Source organism: Hipposideros armiger, unplaced genomic scaffold (assembly GCF_001890085.2).
Source record: "Hipposideros armiger isolate ML-2016 unplaced genomic scaffold, ASM189008v1 scaffold_143, whole genome shotgun sequence".
In the NCBI taxonomy this organism is placed as follows: Eukaryota; Metazoa; Chordata; class Mammalia; order Chiroptera; family Hipposideridae; genus Hipposideros; species Hipposideros armiger.
The window spans coordinates 2237040-2256225 of NW_017731493.1; the positions used below are offsets into that span (position 1 = coordinate 2237040).

Sequence of the window (19186 nt, forward strand, 5' to 3'; positions counted from 1 at the left end):
AGGGACAGAGCGGGGAGCAGTTTCGGATTCTAGTTAAGCCCCAGACCGTAGAGGAAGCCAAACCTCCCGCGTGCTTTTCGGTCGCCGAAGGGGCCACGGAAATGCGAGAGGGAAGTTTTTCTACAGGACTTCTGCCGCCTTGCCCTCGAGACGCGCGAGCTCCGCAGCGCCGTCAGTCGAAGGCTCGGCCTCTGCCGGTCTCCCTCCACCCCAGGGCCGGCCAACCCCGGCGTGCGGTGGAGGACGAGCGGCTCCCGCAGGCGTGCACGCCGGCTCCCCGGCTAGCTTGGAGCCGGAGCCTCCCTTCTATCCCCGGGATCCCCTGTCCGCCTGGGCGCCGAGCTCCGGGAACCTCGCTGCCGGCGCAGAGGGGACCCCCCAGCGCCCTTCTCCGCTCCCCCGCGCGCCGGCGCTATGGAGACAGTCACGAGACGCCGGCGGTTCCTGCGCCCGCCAATGGGAGCGCACGTCGCAGGGAGACGCAGACGTCGCTCTTCCAAGATGGCGGCGCGTCCGTCGCGAGCAGCCGGGCCCGGGGGAAGCCAGCGAAGCCGAGTAAAGCCGCCGCCCGGGAAAGGACTGAAGGAGCTGTTGCCGCCGTTGGCGGCGGCTCGGGCAGTTTTCGCTGCTGCTACGGCTGTTGCCATGCGGCGAGGCTAGGGAGGAGCTCACTTCCCCGGGGTGTAATAATGTTAACAGAGGTAAGCGGCGACGGCGGCCAGTGTTTACCTGTGAAATGGGGAAGGGGCCGGCGTCAGCCGATCAGAGAACATCATTTCTACGCTGGCTGGCCCGACCCTCCGCAGCGGGCGCCGGGGCCCAAGGAGCAGCGGGGATCCTACAAGTGCCCCCTGCATAGGAGCTGTGCTGACTCAACAGAGTCCCACCGCCTCCTGCTGCCTGTGCCTCTTCTCTCGCAGTTGCCACTTGCCCGTCGCCCCGGTACTGGTCTCCCTCTTGCTGTTGCTACCTCCTAACTCATCGCTTCTCTCGGGCGCTGCTCCATGGCAGCGTTGGTCTCTCTGCGTTGCCGGTGGTTTCTGTCCCCCTACGGTTTGCCCGAGGTCTCCCTTCAGTCCCTGGCCTCCAGGGCCCTCCACTTCCAGGCTCGGTCAGCATCCTAGGTTTGTCACTCGGCCAGACCGGTTTGTTTCCCACCCCCACCTTTGACTGCTTGAAGTGGACCTTCTTTTTCCTCCAGCGACACTTGGATAACCCCCTCTCCCACACCCAGTCACCGTTCGCGTAAATCGTGGGAATAAAGTTCTGTTTAGCATCCACCCTCCTGGTTTGCTTAAGGCTCCCTTGGTACTCCTCAGTGGAAGTTTTTTCCCTTGGACCTGAAATGGAAGTAGGGCAACTATGATTAGCCAATCAGTTTCCCTTTTCTAGTGCCTCATGTCTTGCAAAAAGCAGATTTTTTTGAAGTCGAGTTCGCCTTTATTAGCAATACTTGAAGGGGAGTACCTAAATTGATGTAACTAGGTGCTTGACACAGTTATATGCTGGTGTAGGTATCATTGAAGATACATTCTGGAGCTTGTGGATTTAAGGAAATATTTTAGAAGCTACTCACTTGCAGTCCCGTGAGGATTGCGATGTCAGCTGTCAGGGACTTGTTTGGGCATCTTTGGGACCAAACTAAGGATAGGAAACAATTTTAATCAGCAATGGGAAGTATTCTTATTTGGGCCAAAAAGGAAATAAAAATGTTTATAGATGAGTGGCTTTTGTTGTGTGAAGATGTGATAATAAAGGACTTAGCTTGCCTTTTCAACTTGACTAACTCAGGAACTTCCTACTTTGGTGTTTGAATTTAATAATCTATGCATAGAGCCTGACATATGGTATGTTTGGTAAATACTGGTTGATTTTAACTCATGAACTACCTATTTCTAGTTTGTAGTTCACTTTATATTTCTAAATTCCACAGATTTTTTCATTCCCAAAGTTTATTTCATTATGGTATATCATAAGCTCCTGTTGTCATTAGCAGTATTAGGTTAAAAAAAACCCAAAACCTTATAGGTAGCAGAAATTCTATTTTTACCTTCACTGTGATATTTTGGTAGGAAAGCCTTATAAGTTTTCAATGGTGTTTCTAATGTACAATATTTTATGAGATGATCTTTTGGTAAAATTTGGCTTAAGTTAGCACATTTTAGAGAGTTAATTATGCTTTCACATGAACTCGTTGTGTCTGCTAGTAAAATTATTGTGTCTTGATTTGGAAAGATTGAACTTTTTAAGCTTCTGTATTTTAAATAATTATGTGTTCCAGTGACATTTTAAACAGCAGGTCAATGACAGTAAGATGTACTTTAGTGCTTTGTGTGTGTGTGTGTGTGTGTGTGTGTGTGTGTGTGTGTGTGGTGCACAGCTTGTAAGTGGCATAGCTTCCAACCTTCCAGTCCCTGTCTAGTCTGGTAACCCACTACCGTGGATTGCCTCCCCGAAGTAAGGTCCAGGTGAAATGGAACGTGGTGGATCTTATGTATGATTTTTAGTAGTCGTTTTATAGATTAGAAAACTGAAGTCCAGAGACTTGTCCAAGGTCAAACAATTATTAGTGGCAAAGGTGAAACTAGAATCCCATCTCTTGACTGTCAGTAGAACTCTTGACCATTTTATTCTCTCTCAATGAGTAGTTTTCAGCTCTTTTGATAGATTTTAAAATGACTTTTTGTCAGTAGATAAACTGAAAGTTATCACTTGAGAAAGATTTTTTGCTTTATCTTTTTTTAAAAAAAACAAGGCTCAGAAGTACTCATTTTTTGAAATGTTTTAGGTACAAAATTTTACTCAATATTGGTTACTGAAAATTAGTTGTCTGGGACTCTTAATTTTAACTGCTTTACTGCTTCTCTTTGTACTAACTTTAGATCAGCAAGTTTTAGGGAGTGTGATTTAATTTATGTCAAATATCAAACTGTGATGATGAACTGTGTTATGAAAGATTCTCCTGTTCAGTAAGCATATATTGTGCTCAGAAAGTGGGGAGCTGTACTATCTGCTTGGTTCATTTACATGTCAACATTGAGGCGGGTGATACCATCTCCAGTAGACTGATGAGAACACTGAGATTGAAATTAAAGTAGCTTGCTTAAAATCATGTAACAAGTGGTGGAACCAGCAGTCACACCTAGGTCCTCTTATTCCAAATTGTGTGTTGGTTTTGTGACTCAGTATGGAAAGCATCATTAATTTTTTGTAGCTGATAATCAACAGTATACTATTTTTAGTTTTTTTTTTTTAAACCAAGGTGGGGATTCCAGCTATGTAGATACATAATAATGATAAACATTCATATGAAACTTTTCAGCCTTGTCAAAATAGATCTTTGAAACCTTTTTAGAAATGAGAAACCATGTAAGTGATCAACTAAGGGCTATATTCACTTAAGCTAAAAGAGAAAATAACTCAATCGAGCAAATACGTACTTTGAACTTTGAAACCTGTGAAATATGATTGATTAGTGTGAATTGAAAATACAGCTCCAGTAGGTTGTCTTGCATTTTTTTAAACGTTCAGTTATGTTTCCTTCTACTGTCTTTGCCCCTGTTAGGACTGCTTACTCATAATGTTACTCTTACAACATTTGGCAAAACATTTGTCGTAGTATACTTGAAAATTATTTGTTTAATACCTACTCAACCCCCCCCCCCTTAAAATAAGAGTATACTTCCATCTATCAGAATTAGTTAGGTATGGGATGTTTACCTGATAATTTATTTCAATTAATCTGAATTTTCACAGTATTGAATTTAACGAAATATGTATCAGTGAGTTTCCATTAAAGATGCTTTTAAACTTTTTTGATGTTTCAAAAGCTGTTAGGGTTATTACTCTGAGCATTTATTATCACAGAGAGCCAAAAGTATAGAGGATCTAGGAAAACATCCAGAATTTATACCAGTACTATGGCATACCCTGGAGGTTGTTTTTACGTAAAAACCAATTACCGGCCTGTTGACACTTGTCTTGTGCTTTTTTAAAAAATAGTAAATGAAAATTGTTGTTTAAGCATAATAGTTGTAGTTGCTTGGGTGTGTGCAAATGTGGAACATTAGTAAATATTACATAAAATGCTGTATAAAAATAAAATTGTCTTACATTGCTTCTATCCTGATTTATTGATTTATGTATTAGCAATAATTCCTTATTTTGTGGTCAGCAAATACGCTACAAATGGGAAAAGGTGTAAACTGCAGCGCTTTTAAAAGTCTCAGGTTAATAGTTGTTAAGGGAGTAAAATTTTTGTTGTTCAAATAAATTTGGAAGCTATTTGCTTAAAGGAAATTAAATATGTTTCTTCCCTGGAGGACTGCTCAGAACTTAGGTGATTTACTCTCAAAGAAGGTGATAGAATTTTGCATCATATTGCGAAGTTGTTTAATTTCTTCTGTTTCTCTGGCGAACCTTTACTAATACAGAGATTTATATAGAGTTTCTTGTATTTCACCTTAGGAAATCCTGAGATGTGATGCATTGTGCAAGGAAGAGCCTGGACTGCAGGGCTCTTTTTAAACACACACGCGCACACACTCACACGCTGTTGTTCATAAGTGCTTCGTAAATCATAATGACTTGATTTTGATGATTAATATATTTGTTAATAGAAGTACTCTTGGGGTGGGTTAACTCTTAAGCTGTTTCTTTAATTATTAATTAATGACATTGTAAAGGCTACTAACCAGAAAAAGACCCTTGTGTCCATTGGCATTCAAAGGATGTTAAGAGGGAGGAAAGAGATTTTATAAGGAGATGGGGTGGATGTTACTATCTGCAATGATACTGGCTTACACTCCACACACAGCATTGTTCAACATCTTTTGACAAGCCATGTTGAATATTGCCAGCCTTTCTTTCAAGCATTTTAAAGGGCCTTGGTTCCCACCCCCCCATCCCCCACTGAATCCAAGTTTTCAGAGAGCTTATAAGTAAATTATATTTATTTAGTAATTATTTTCATTGTATTTTGTTATTTCGGCACACATATAGCCTTTGTTCAGCACATCTGATCAGCAGCTAGCTAGCTAGTTGATAGAATTGCAAACAAAAGCAAATATACGTGATTTTGTAGTTAAGCCCTAAAACTTTATATTAGATAAATATGTCCTCCATTAGGCATTTTGAAATATTACAGTAGAGGTTTTAGATTTCTATAACTATCCTTGGTAGTTCTATGTAAGAAGATACTAGTACATGTGACTAGTGTTCAGATGAATTGTTCCAAGGTTTGTTGACAGTTTTCATTAGAAATTAAGGATAGTTTAATAGATAAAGGATAGTTTCTTAACTAGTTCACTGTATTATGTTAGCGATTAAAAGTATTGCATTAATTGCTACAAGTTTATGAACTTTATTTTATTTGAGGAAATATGGAATTAAATTTGGGAGGACTGGGAAATAAGTAGAAATGTGTGTAGTTTTAAAGGTTAAAGGCGTTGGTTTTTGTATCATAAGGCCACTGCAAAACATATGGCTTTTCATCCTTTGTGTAGTAATTACCAGCATGTATATGGACTTTTGCAGACTATAAAGGTGCTTTATGTCTTAATTTAATCACATTGTTAGATGTGCTCATGCTTACTTATATTTATTGTCATATCTAGTTTATGGAATAATGAGAATTCTCTTGAAGGAGAAAAAGGGTATGAGACGATGTTTGGAATAGATTGCTTTCAGTGGTATCAGCTCAGCCGTGTGAGCGGAGTCATGATGGAAAAGGGGGAGGGAGCCGGAGCTTCTGGAAGAGGAATAACACAGGTTCTGTCACGGGGAAGAGGTTCCAGTGCTGGCCACTCACTAGCCTATTGGTGGCAAAGCTAAATGACTTTGTGGCATTCTCTGAATGAGGTTCTCAGGGTATGGCTGTTTAAATTGTGTTTTGAAATTCTGTAGTTTCACAGACCATCAGATGCCCCCTTAATTGATGGTAATCTGAAACTGACTTTCTATCAATATTTCTGAATCAGTGTAATTGATATTTCAATGCCTTAGATGTTTGTGAGGAGAGGGAACTTTGAAGTAAAGCAAGTGGAGACAACTCTTAAACATACCATTTTAAAGTGGTTGAAATTGAGTGAATATGTAGGCTGGAGTCATGGTGATGTATACTTATTTCAATCAACAGATTATACTTATGACAGTATTGAGGTGACACACAAATGACCTATATGATAATCATTGTAAGAATGAGTCCCAACGTCACCATTTATTTGTTGTGACATTGGGGAAGTTGTTTAAACTTTCTGAGCCTTAGTTTCCTTCTGTGTAAAATTGTGATAATAATAGTACCTTCCTAAGCTGCTCTCACATTGTTGTGAAGATCAAATAAAGTAGAAGAGGATATTTAACCCTTTGTAAACTGTCAATCACTATATAAATATTAGTGGCTAATACATGAGGTGTTTTTTTTCCCTGTATGTCTTGCACTAATATAAATTCAAGTCCTAGGCTCCACCTATCTTTATGGCTCCCTAGCTTCTCAGGGTGAGTGGATCACAGGAGAAATGGGGGGTGTCCTCTGACCATTGGTGTAGGTCAGGGGATGCAAGGAATAGACTAAAAGAAGTGAAAGGGAAAAAATGGACTGAGAGCACGTTCTGCAAACTAGTAATGAAGGTAGTTTATTAGGTAGTTGGTAAACTGATTTCAAAGGATTTCTGAAAGGCAAGTTCCAAAAAATATTTTGAAAAAGGTTACTTACTTGAAAGTTAGCAGTCATTTGTTCTGAAATATTTGTGAGAAATCTTTTATTTTTAATCAACCCTGGTAAATTTTAAAAATCCTGGTACATTCTTAAAAGGAAAAACTGTTTAGGATAATTTTTATAAGACTTTGTTTATAACTTATACTGGATATTAATTTTTGTGAATTAATTTGTTCACCAAACACAAATACACCTACTGTGTGGTAGGCGCATGCTAAGTTCTGATGCTAAAGGGGTGAGTCCGACCTGAAACCTGCCCTCAGAAAATTCACTGTCAGAATTAAATTGTGCTAGTTTGGCCATTATTCAGCCAAAGCCTTGAGGTCTTTTGTCAGAATAAAACAAATAGCATAATTAAAGGGTGAAAAATGAAGAGGAAGAAAATGTTGGAGAAGGTAATTACTTGCATTAACTTTATAATTCCAGGTAAAGCTACCAGTTTGGATGAGATGGCAGTTCTAAAATGAGTTTCTCCTTACAGCTGGGGTCAGCCCATCTCTACTGTCTGTATTTGCTCCAAGCTAATTCACAATGAAAAATGAGAGGAAAAAAAGAGAGCACAAATTCATTTATTTGCTTATTTTATGTTTCTTCCCTACTCGAATGCAAACTACTGAAGATGGGGCTCCCAGTGGTATTCCTAGTGCCTGGAATAGGGCTTGACACTTAGCATTCCTCATTAAATTATCTGTTGAAAGAATGTTGAGCATTCCCTCCAGTAAAATTAAGGTAACAGTGAAAAATTAGTAAGACAAACATTGTCCATGGTAAATTTATACCATCACATTAGTTATCCTTCAACAATTGGTTGCTATATATGTCCACAATTTTTAATAGTACACTGTGCTTTAACTTGTGTTTGGGATCACACCCCCCCCCCCAAAAAAAAAAAAAAAGTTGAACACCAGGCTTTTAGTTAGAATGTAATTCTCATTTTTTTCTGCAGGGAAAAATCTGATTAGATTGATGTTATTTTCGTATAACCAAGTTTAAATGGAAGAACAAGTTGGATTTTATTTTGTATCTTGCACTACTTAATATTTATTATGATTTCATGTGTGCCACTTTAAAATATATCCTGAACTCGGTAAACTTAAAGAAAGCTTTGTTGATAATAGTTCACTAATGCTGATTTTTGTGGCACTTTGTTGAGTGTTTTACATGTATGACCTTTAATGCCATCTTGAAAGTTTGCAAGTATGAGTAAAAATTTGGTCATGGATTTCAAAAAGTTGGAAAATTTGGGACACATTTTCAGGGAGGGCAGCTGCTGCCACAGTTCATTGACTAAGATAACGCTCAGTGTCACGGTTAAAGAAAGCATTGTTAGATTGTTTCACTCATCTGCAATTCCATTGCATATTTAGAAATAATATGTGCCAGAAGAGTTCAATAAAGTAATTCCACTGTGTTCAACTGTGAAAATTAAACTGGTTTAATGATCTTTAAGTTAGTACGAGAGGCTCATGTATATCAAGTGGAATTGGCTTATTACACTGTTTTCTCCAGTTTTCTCAGGAACCTTTTTACTCTGATGCCTCTCTAAAATCCCTAGGTGAATCCTGCTTTGCTTTTGACCTTAGCCCTGCATTGTTGGAAAGTCCTTGGATGTTAGTCCATTTAAACCTGAATTCCTTTTGCTCCTGGAACCCTGGAGCTATTTTTAGCCTGGCTGTAGTTTGGCACATGAGAGAATATGTGATTCTTTGTATTGTGACTTCTTTTCAGGCTCGAGTTGTGTGACAACATGCATGTGTGGAGAATGGCTTTTGGATTCACCATCATTTCAGGCTTGGAAATTATAAAACTGATGGAAGTTGTGTAGTTTTAATGGAGGAGTTAAGTATGAAGTAAAATTTCACCTCATTTTAGCGATTACATAAATTTTGGGAAACATAATATTGTGCTTTAGAATTTGTTCTTGATTTCTCTTCCTGAGTTTGAGATAGCCACATGCATTTTGTCCTCAGAATTTTTCTCAGGGTGTTTAATCAGACTGCAAGTGTTAATATAATCTGCTACTTTTACATCTGATGCTAATTATTAACATGTGATGCTTTTTATTGAGCTATAGAGCACCTAAGTGCTCAACACTTAAACTGTTGCAATAGTCTAATCCTGGTAAAAGTTAGCAGAATAAGAGGAAATGGGCTAGAGGGAGATTGGAACTCGAAAGGTGGAACATGACAAAGAAAGAAAAAGAAACTGAAAGAATGTACTTTACAAATAGTGGGTGTGTTGTTTACTTAAAAATTTTAGAAAAATCGGTATTTTATAATTTATTAAAAATGTATTATTTTATGAACCAAAAAGCTGTACAAGTTAATGTTTGATAGTTGAGAATACTCAATCAAGTAATAGGCGTTAATGCAGAATTTATAGGACTACTGAAGTTGGTGAGATTGTCTTTGAATTGGGACTCAGAATGTTAATCATCTGTATCTATTAATACATTATCATATGTTACAATTAAGTAGAAGTCATTGCAGCTATGCAAAGATTGCTCATTGTTTAGAAATATGTTGTTATAAACTGATAACTTTATTAATTGGTCAGTGGAGAAAAAAATCCTGAGTATTATAGGAAATACCAAGAAGGCATTTGATAAAACTCAGCTTCTATTTCTGAATAAATATATTTAATAAAATAGAAATAGATGAATACTGTATTAAGGATTGTATATTAACAAATGTCAACAGCATACTTTATAATCTTATATTTAGCTTTTTAAATCATGAACAAATTTGGCTTATAATTTTTCAACTTTGCCTATCACATAGGTGAAAATTATATTCTTGCTTTAAAAGTTTGGATTTCTTTGATTGCTGCTGGAGTTGATTTTTCTTATCAGACCATTTGTATTTTTTTGTTTTGAGTTGTCTGTTCCTATGCTGTTTTTCTTGTGGAGTATTGGTCTATTTCTTAATGATTTATAACATCTCCTTACACATGGATTTTAACCTTTTGCTGTACATGGTGCATATATTTTTACAATTACATATATATTTTATGGCTTTTTTTGCTATTAACATAAATAAATTTTATGTTGTTAATTATGTGAATTGAATCCTTTTCTATAGACTTTGTCATTTTTAGAAAGACCTTTTCTGACCCTAGATTATACATGATTTTAATAGTTTTAGTCAGAATTTCTAAGCTGTTTTTTACATATTTTTAGGATTTTTTGTGAGCTATTTTATAGGGGAAAATACTCATAATTTAAATCAATTTTTATAATGCAAAATTTCAAACATACAGAAACCTTGAAAAATATTGCCATCAGCATCCATGTTTGCTTTAGATTTGATTCTCTGTTTTTGTTGTTATTGTAGTTGAACCATTTTAAAGTAAATTGCAGGTGTTGTGTCACTTCTCAAAATACTCTCCTGAATCTCCTAGAATAAGGATGTTTTTTGATATAACCACAGCATTATTCTCCCACCTAATAAAATTACCAGTAATTCCCTACTATCGTCTAATCGTCAGTGTATGCGTATTCAAATTTTTCCAGTTTGAGTCAGGATCTAATTTAGCAATATCATTGTTATGTCTATTTAATCAGAAATAATCTCCCCATCTTCCCCCCTCCTTCTTCTCCTCCCCCTCCTCCGCTTTCTCCTCTTCATTATTTTGGGTGGTTGTCCTGTGCGTTAGGATGCTGTGTAGGATGCACGCAGCAACATCCTTGGCCGCTATGCTAGCCCCCAATCCCTCATTTTGATAACCAGCAATGTTTCCATACATTGCTAAATGTCTCCTGGGGGGCAAAACTGCCTCTGACTGAGAACGACTGCATTAAAGGTGGTACCTTTTCTGTACTTTATTTTTTTAGATAAAGGTGTTATTTTTTAGAATTGTTTTTATCTTGAATCCATTCTGTCCCATTGACCTATGTGTCTATCCTTTAGCCTATTGTGCTAATTCATTTTACTTTTCTTTGTTGTTTAGTAAGTAGTATTTTTAAAAATAGTTTTATTGCGATATAATTCACATACTATACAATTCATCCAATTAGAGTGCACAGTTTAGTGGCTTTTAGTACATTCACATAGTTGTGCATTCATTTCCACAGTAAGGTATAGAACTCATTACCCCAAATCGAAAAACCCTTACGCTTGTGCTCATTTTAAAATTGGATTATTTGTCAATTTCTTGTTCATTTTGAACAGTTCTTTGTATATTCCAGGTAGAAATTTATTATCAGATGTATGATTTAGAAATATTTTCTCCCATTCTGTGGATGACTTTTCATTTTCTTGATGGTATTACTTGCATCACAAAATTTTCTAATTTAGACATAGTCCAATTTATCTGTTTTTCTTTTGTTGATTGTGTTTTCGGTGTCAAAAATATTTAAATTTTGTAGTTCATTTTCTTCAGTTAGCTTCAGGAGATGGTATCAAGTAGCACATAAGCAAGACAAAATAAATAGATAAAAATAGGGCTGAGATCAAGCCATTATAGTTTTCCCCAAGTTGAATTTTGAAAAAATTAAGTTTTTCATGAATTTTATTATGATATCTAGATTGTGCATTTGTGTGTGTGTGTGTGTGTGTGTGTGTGTGTGTGTGTGTGTGTGTGTGTATTTATATAGAAGACTTTACTGAGAATTTGAGGGCACACGGGTTGGGTTTCCATTGTAGCAGTGAATTATTACCAGCCAGCCACTCTGCTCTGCAGTGGGGAAGCTAAGTACAGTGACCTAAAATTCCACAGTGTTTCTGGCTTTGGTTACCCTGCTGTGAGTATTCTTCATGGTTAGCAACTCCCCTTAGGGGAGGGATGAAGAGTCCTCCAGAAGCAGAGACCATGTAATTCCAGCCCTGCCCTCCTCGGCTGTGCAATCTGCTTACTCCTTTGCTGAATCCCTGTCCGCACTATCTCATGACTATTGGGGTGCTTTGTCCATGACATTTTTCTCCCAGCACATTTTGAGTCTCTAGGTCTTAACTTTGGAGATCCCTCATTAGGCTGGCTTGTTCTTTCCGCAGCACTCCAGTTTAGGAATCATGGCTGAGATCATGATCTTCTCGAGGACATCTGTTCATGGTCCGGCTGCCTCTTCCCAGTCACTTGCAGCAGTGTGTCTGCCCTCATCACCTCCATGTTTCTTATTAAACAATTAAGTTTTATTTACTTAAATAATTAAACCTTCACAGTTTACATAGATACAAGTACATATCTATTTTTTAAAGGTTTTCCATATGCTAATCGGTTCTAAAGGTTGTGTGTTAAGCTTTTTCTTAGTTATTACTATAATTTGACCAACTATTTTGTTTTAGTTTCTCAAACAGGATGTTAGTTTCGTGTTTTTCACTTGGTGGAGAAGTTTTATGACAGTCTTTATTTTATGATCGTCACTTTGATAGAAATAGATGTTAGTGTATTCACTTAAATATTTTAAATGCCTGTTAATTGAATATTAATACAATGAATTAAGGATGTGGTGTGTCTTTTGTAGGAAAAGTGGTATGTGCAATCTAAAAGTAATAAAGTAGTATTTGCAATATATTTTTTGTTAAAAAAAATTACATGCTTCTTGAAACCTAAACCAGTGCAGAAGTGTATTTAGTAGAAAGTAGAAGTATTTGCTTTTTCTATTTTACAATTGGTCTGGGTACTTCTGTACCTTTCTCATTTAGACACACATGAGAGAGAATTTTCATTAAATATTTAAAAATTGCTCTTAAAGATAGTGATGTGAATTATCTTTTCTTGCTTTGATAAGTTTCTCAAGTGTTGAATTTTTCCAATAGTTTCTGTTTATTCTTACATTTTCTACTCTTCTTCCTTCCCCTCTGCCCTATAGATAGTAAATAGTTGTTCAATGAATTGATTGACACAGAAACCAAGGGCAAGTGGAACCTAAGTGTTAAGATGACAGTTAGTTAATGATTGGAAAGGAAGACAAACTGGTGATTATCACTGGGGAAAAAATATTTATGGAACATTGATTTAGATGATTAATCAGAAGATCTATATATTCATTATATACTTAGAGCATACTGTATGTGCCAAATGTTATACTTGGCACCAGTTATACATTGTTGAACAAAACATACACAATTTATGTCCGCATGAGTCTTATAGCATATGGTATATGCAGGAAAATAAACAGACAATCCCAACATAATGTGATAAATGAGAATATTGGCAAGAGAGTGGTTGAAATGGTGAACCATGGAGTCGGTCTCAACAGGGAAGTGAATACAGAAGTTGGCTAAGTAAGGAGAAAGTGGAAGAATCTAGTGTCTGCGACAGTGAATGAAAATGAAACATAGATGCAGCTGTTGTAACTAATTTAGAACTGGAAGATTGTGGTCAGAGAAAATATAGTTAATTTTCATATTTTCCATTCAGAGACGACAAGGTGGTGATGATGTTTGAGTGTGGTCTATGGTGGCTAAAATGGAGTTGCAGTAAAAGTGGGTGGGGGTGAAATGCTTATGATATTAAAAAATAGACTGCTGGATCTATTATCCTTACTTAGGTTGAAATCATAGAGAAGAATGTTGTGTACCGCATGTCAAGAGTTTTGAGTGAGTGAGGAGGAGTGCCTTGGAGATCAGTGGTCCTCACTGATGGGGACTGCATGTTGGAATCGCCTGGAGAACTTGACCGACCAACTGCTAATGTTCCAGCCTGACTTTGCTGCACGTTGGGAATTCTGATGGCTAGCTCCCATTTCCAGCTATTCTGTTTTAATTTGCACGGAGTCTAACCTGAGCAGTGGGATTTTGAAGTGCCGCCAGGTGATGATTCTAATGTGCAGAAACTGCACAGGGATGGGGTTTTTATAGGCAGCTGGCTGGAAGTTATGGTTGGGACTGTGATCCTGCATCATGAAGTTGGGGTACATAATGAATGAAAGAATAGGCAGCCTTTGAGAGGGCTGCAGGAGAAACAGCTTTTACTTAAAGCAAACAGTGAAGTTGTTGAGGATACAGGTGTGTTTTTTACTGTGGAACAGAGTAAACCTAGAAAGAAGCAAAGGGAGGGAAGACGTTGGATAAAGGAGGAAAAATCCCGAACGGTGCTGTGGTTAGAGTACGGGAGAGGACTGATTATTGAGTAAGTTTATCTCATGGAGGTGAGCCAAGATAATAGGGCATAGTGGGTTCAGAATTGGTCTGGAAAATACATTCAGCAGTTTCATAGTGGATGACAGACCTTGACAAGTTGAACTTATTGGAAGTCCTAGTATCCTCTTTGTTAAGGGTTTAAGGATTGTTTGTGCAAGATCCATGGAGAGGCAGAGGCCCAGAGTTCCAGGCTGACTTTCCATCCACGGGCTCCCAGGGGAGTGGTTAGAGGCCTGCCTGCCTGCCTGTTCTGACGCTGGCAGGAGGCGGCTTTGGAGTGTCAAGGCTTGGTCAGTTTTGCACAGTACATAGCTCCTCTCGCTCTGACATGCTTGCCTGAGTTTGACATTCTGCTCTACTGAACAGTGGTAAAGCCTTTACTATTTCTTTGCTTTTACACGTGATGCTTTTCAGGAATAATTTTAATTGCCCATTTCCAGATTTGTGAGCAGCTACTGATAGGTGTCATTTTTTTTTCCAATGTAGAAGAAATGGTATAGACTTAGAAACAGTGAAAAGGGACCTTATATATTACCTAATAAGAAAACTTCCATTGTTTGTTTAACAGAGAGAATTGAAATGAGTTTCACAAAGAAACTACTCAGCCTAGATTAACTGAAGTGTAAACCGTATATGAGACTAGACATTTATAGTTGTTAGACTGATTCAGATTTCTTGTAAGAATAAATCGGTTTACTGCACTCATTTTATTAGACATGTAACTCAATTTTTTTGTACTGTTAAACTTGAAAAATGAGAACATTAGATAGATATCATTGTCAACAGAGTGCAGGAAGTTTATTTTTCTTACTTTTTTTTTTAAAGATTTTATTGGGGAAAGGGAACAGCATTGGGGAATCGGGGAAGGGGAACAGACAAGTTGCTGTCCCTTTGTTCTTCAGTCTAGTTGTGGAGGATGTTGCTTCACTGGCCCATGTTGGTATTATCATTGCGCTCTTCCCGGGTGAGGCAGATCGGTCACCGGCCTCTGGACGGCCGCTCACGGCGGCTCTTGGCAGCTCACACCGGCTGCCAGCCACTCACGGTAGCTTATGGCAGCCCACTGCAGCTTCACTGAAGTCTGCGCCGTCGCCGGCGACTCACAGCAGCCCAGCTCCAGGTTGAGCTGTTGTTCACCATCTTAGCTGTAGAGGACGCAGTGTCACTGGCCCTCATATGTGGGATCCGAACCGGGGCCCTGCTGCTCAGAGCTGGGGTGCCAAGCCAGCTCTTAACCAACGTGCCACTCGGCTGGCCCCAAGTTTATTTTTATTTTAAAACTAAAGAAAACTTTTTAGAGTATAATACTTAAAGTCTTCAAGAGCTACCCTAGTTATGCAAATAGTTATGAAATTACCTTTGAATGAAGAGTTTATTCAAAATATTATCAAACTTTTTCAGCATATATTTGATCAGAATAAGGTAAGTAGTAAAGTAGTAAATTTGGTAACAGCTAGATGTACAAATAAGAAAATTATATGCTTAGTGGAAAACAAGACTTTTGCATGATTATAGTGTATCATGTTAACTAGTAATTAAAACCCATTGCTTTTACTAAGCAAAGTATATGTCATGATTAAAGCTTTTGTACTTTTTAAAATGAGATGATTTTGCATACGGTGACCTTATTTCACATGTGTTTGAATTATGAAACTGAAAGTAACTTTTCGAGGCTATGACACTCAGTAGATGAAACCTAGGCTGGATCACAGGGATTTAGGTTACGTCAGAAGGATGCTTTTAGCAGCAGGGTTGTGACATGCAGTTTCATATGTATCTTTTGTATTAATAGTTTTCAGATGTGCTTAAGCAAGATGAAAACTGAGGAGCAATTATGTTAAATGGTGCTTGTTTTCCTGCTCTCACTTTGGATTGACTTACCTGATAGGTGGATATGAACAACGCCCATTTTTCTAAAACTCAACTGATATTTATTAAAAAACTGCACAGCAAGTCAATTGTCTCAGTCATCTGTGGTACATTTCACAGTTTAGTTGTACAGATACAGACTGTTCATAGGAATGTTATTAAGATTTTCTTTGGCTGTGGCAGCTGACATCATTTGGCTTAAATTTTCTAGGCCAAAATTATTTCTGCTGTACAGTATGGTGGGAAATTTGAATAATGCAGGTCAACATTTGTTATGTTGAAATATATCCAAAGCTGCTTCTTGAGGAAAATCTTAGCTTCGCTTATTTGGCTTTGCTGTAGTCTGCCACCTTATAAAGTAGGTCATGAGAACACGGGTTAGGTTCTTTAGTTTCTATGGCTATCTGAGTTTTAGGTGTATACGGATTAACTTGAAATCAGAAATATAGACTGCCAACACTCAGTGACCTCAGACACTATAGCACTCAGTCCTTCTCAAAGCCCAAAAGAATTGATAGTAGGGGGAAATGCCCAAGAGTTATTTAATCCAACCTTTCTTTTAGATTGTCTGATTTCTTCAATTTATTTATTTATAATGGTCATTAGATTCTCTAATTTCTATCCTTGGATAAAGTTTGACTGCTAGAAAACTATAATCTTACAACACATTAGTTTTCTCCTTGCAGAACTGCCTTCATTGAATTGCCTTTTAATATTTATGTCCACTTTTATTTAAAGTCATCATGAGAAGCAATTTTGTTAAATTTTCTAATGACTGTCCTTGAAAATGTTGCTGAGAACATTAACCAGTACTTCATGCTTTGTTTTTCAGATAAATTCCTATATGATACAGTTCTTTAAAAATTCAGAGCTGCAGTATAGAGCACCAGTTAATGAGAGGAACCTTGGATATCATCTGTTCCCAACCTGTTTACAGATGAAGAAATTGAGGCTCAGAGAGGTCAGCTATGCATAAGCAGTTGGCCTAGAACCCGGGTCTAGAAATTGTGTCTTCTAACAACTGACCCATTTTTTTTGTTTGTTTGTTTTTTGTTTTTTAAGTTTTTGAAAAATGGAGGTGAAATTGATATAACATGAAGTTAACTATTTTAAAGTGAACAATTCATTGGCATTTAGTACAATCACAGTGTTGTGTAATCTCTACCTAGCTCCAAAACATTTTCGTCACCCCAAAAGGAAAACCATCTATTACAGTTGCTCCTCATTTTCTTCTCTCTTCCAGCAGTTGGCAACCACCATTTTGCATTTTGTCTCTATGGATTTGTCTATTCTGAATGTTTCATATAAATGGAATCATACAATATTTGACCTTTTGTGTCTGGCTTCCTTCACTTAGCATAATATATCCATGTTGTAGCGTGTATCAGTACTACTTCATTCCTGTTTATGAGTGTGATTGAGGTGATTGAGTAACACTCCATCGTATATGGATACCACCATTTGTGTATGCCTTGATCCACTGATGGCTCTTTGGGCCACTTTCCACATCTTGGCTCTTGTAAATAGTGCTGCTGTGAACATGTATGTACATGTATTTGTTTGAGTTTTCAATCCTTTTGGGAACATACCTAGGAGTGAAATTTCTGGGTCATGTGATAATTTTATGTTTAAATTTTTGAGTAGCCACAAAACTTTTTTGCACATTGGCTACATCATTTTACGTATCCCTGGTTTGTTTGTGTCCCCTCTATTCCACTATGGTAAGATCATGGTGACTTGAAAAAGAAAATGAGCCAAAGATCAGTTTGTTTTATTTTCTTTTTAAAAAAGGTATGGACTTTTGTTTAGAACATCTTATGCAATAGATTTTTCAACCAGGTTTATCTATCCTTTTTTCAGTGGTTTGTTGGCTTATTGAATATGATTTTAGTTTGTTCCTTTCATTCAAACTGTGTGAAGTTGCACTCCTTCATTTCTTTTCCCTCAGTGTATTTATTTTCTTAGAACCTATGAGAATGGTTTTAGGAGGTCTCAGTACATGCCAATCTGTGTATTGTACAAAAAAATGAAAATAAGCAAAAAAGAAGGAAAAGCGGCAGCATAAATAATCTTGGGTACTTTCAAGGAGTTACTTATAGGGTTCAGTTGACTTCAGTGCAGGTCAGATTTCTTTGTCTTCTGCTTTAGCTATAGGTGGCAGTTGGCAGGGCGTGGTGATTAGTTTTTCTGAATCTTTCAATTTGAGGCCATCCTATCACTATAACGTCTTATTAAAATGGTGCCTTGTATTACACTAGATAAATGGTTATGATAGAAAATTTAAAGTAAATGTTTTAAGATAGGTTAAACAGTTATCAAAATCTCTTCTGAGACCAGTCCACCACAAATACTGAGGGATGACTGTAAACTTACATTTGTAGTACTGAGGAAAGAATCTGAAGGTTATTATTTTTCACATTAGTTTTAGAAAATATAGACCTACTCTGAATGCATTTTGCTTTGTTAAAAATATTAGGTATGTTAGACTTTGTTTTAAGGATGCAAATCACAAAGAGATTCTGGAATTACCTTAGGTGATAAGAATTTTGTTACAAAGGTACATGGTAAAATCAACAAAATAAGAGCCTTATTAGATAGCCAGGCTTCACAGTAGAACAGAAATGACTGCCCTGCCTAGTTTCATATAAATGGAGATGTAGACTGGAGTCATGCATACAGTACATATTAGACCACCAAAAAGCAATTCTGCATGTATAATACAGATCTAGCTACCTGGTTACCCTGTGACCCTCCTAGTATTATTAGGCTTTTATCAAACCCTGTCCTGGTGTTATGCCATTATGATTGACCCCTTTACTGTCTACCTGCTCCTTTGTCCCTGTCACTACCAACTGACAGTCCCAAGACAAGCTCTTATTGGTTAGATCAGACACCATTTATCTAGGCTACCTACATTGTTTGATAGAGCTTTTCTCCCCTGTCATCTCATAGACCACTAAACTGGCCATAGAAATCCACCCTTGTAGCTGTGGCTTCCCATGCTGGGGGTCATTCATATGATTCAGAGCATGATGACCTATATTTAACAAATCCCTCAGAAGCATCTAAGATGAGTACTTTGTCCTGAGAGGAAGTTGCTTGTTTTTACATAGCTACTACATCTGCTACAGGTCCTGCTGTTTGGATTTCTAGTAGCCTTAGTGATACTCTCAATAACAAAATAATTGATTACATGTAACCTAGCCAAGGGCCTTAGGAAAGAGCCATTTTATACTTGTGGATGTAGAAATGTCCAAACCTGTAAATGATTTTTATAACATTTTATTTGAGCCAATCTTATAACAGTTGCTGGGAAGCAGGATTTCAGATGCTCCAGAGAATGACAGTTTTGCAGTTTCTTTTATACCTTTGGAGTTGAGGGAACTTAAGGAAGATTACATGGAGGTACAGAATAGTTAACAAGATCATGTGCTCGCTTGAGGGTGATTATGCCTTCCAGGAGTCTGGAAAAGAGGGTTACTTCTGGCATTTCAAAGGTGCGTTAACCTAGATTCACAAG

The 19186-nt window shown here is 37.7% G+C and overlaps 1 protein-coding gene across 3 annotated transcripts in view; it reads left to right on the plus strand.

Moving 5' to 3' along the window:
* Positions 1 to 468: 468 nt before the first annotated feature.
* Positions 469 to 19186, plus strand: part of SNX13 (sorting nexin 13) — a 106704-nt gene continuing 87986 nt past the window's right edge. For 2 of the 3 annotated variants that reach the window (XM_019650625.1, XM_019650626.1), the window contains exons 1-2: positions 469 to 701; positions 16499 to 16627. In XM_019650625.1, coding sequence (XP_019506170.1) covers positions 690 to 701; positions 16499 to 16627 — 141 coding nt within the window. In that variant the 5' untranslated portion in view covers positions 469 to 689. The remainder of the gene's footprint in view (positions 702 to 16498; positions 16628 to 19186) is intronic. The other variant, XM_019650627.1, reaches the window with a different exon arrangement.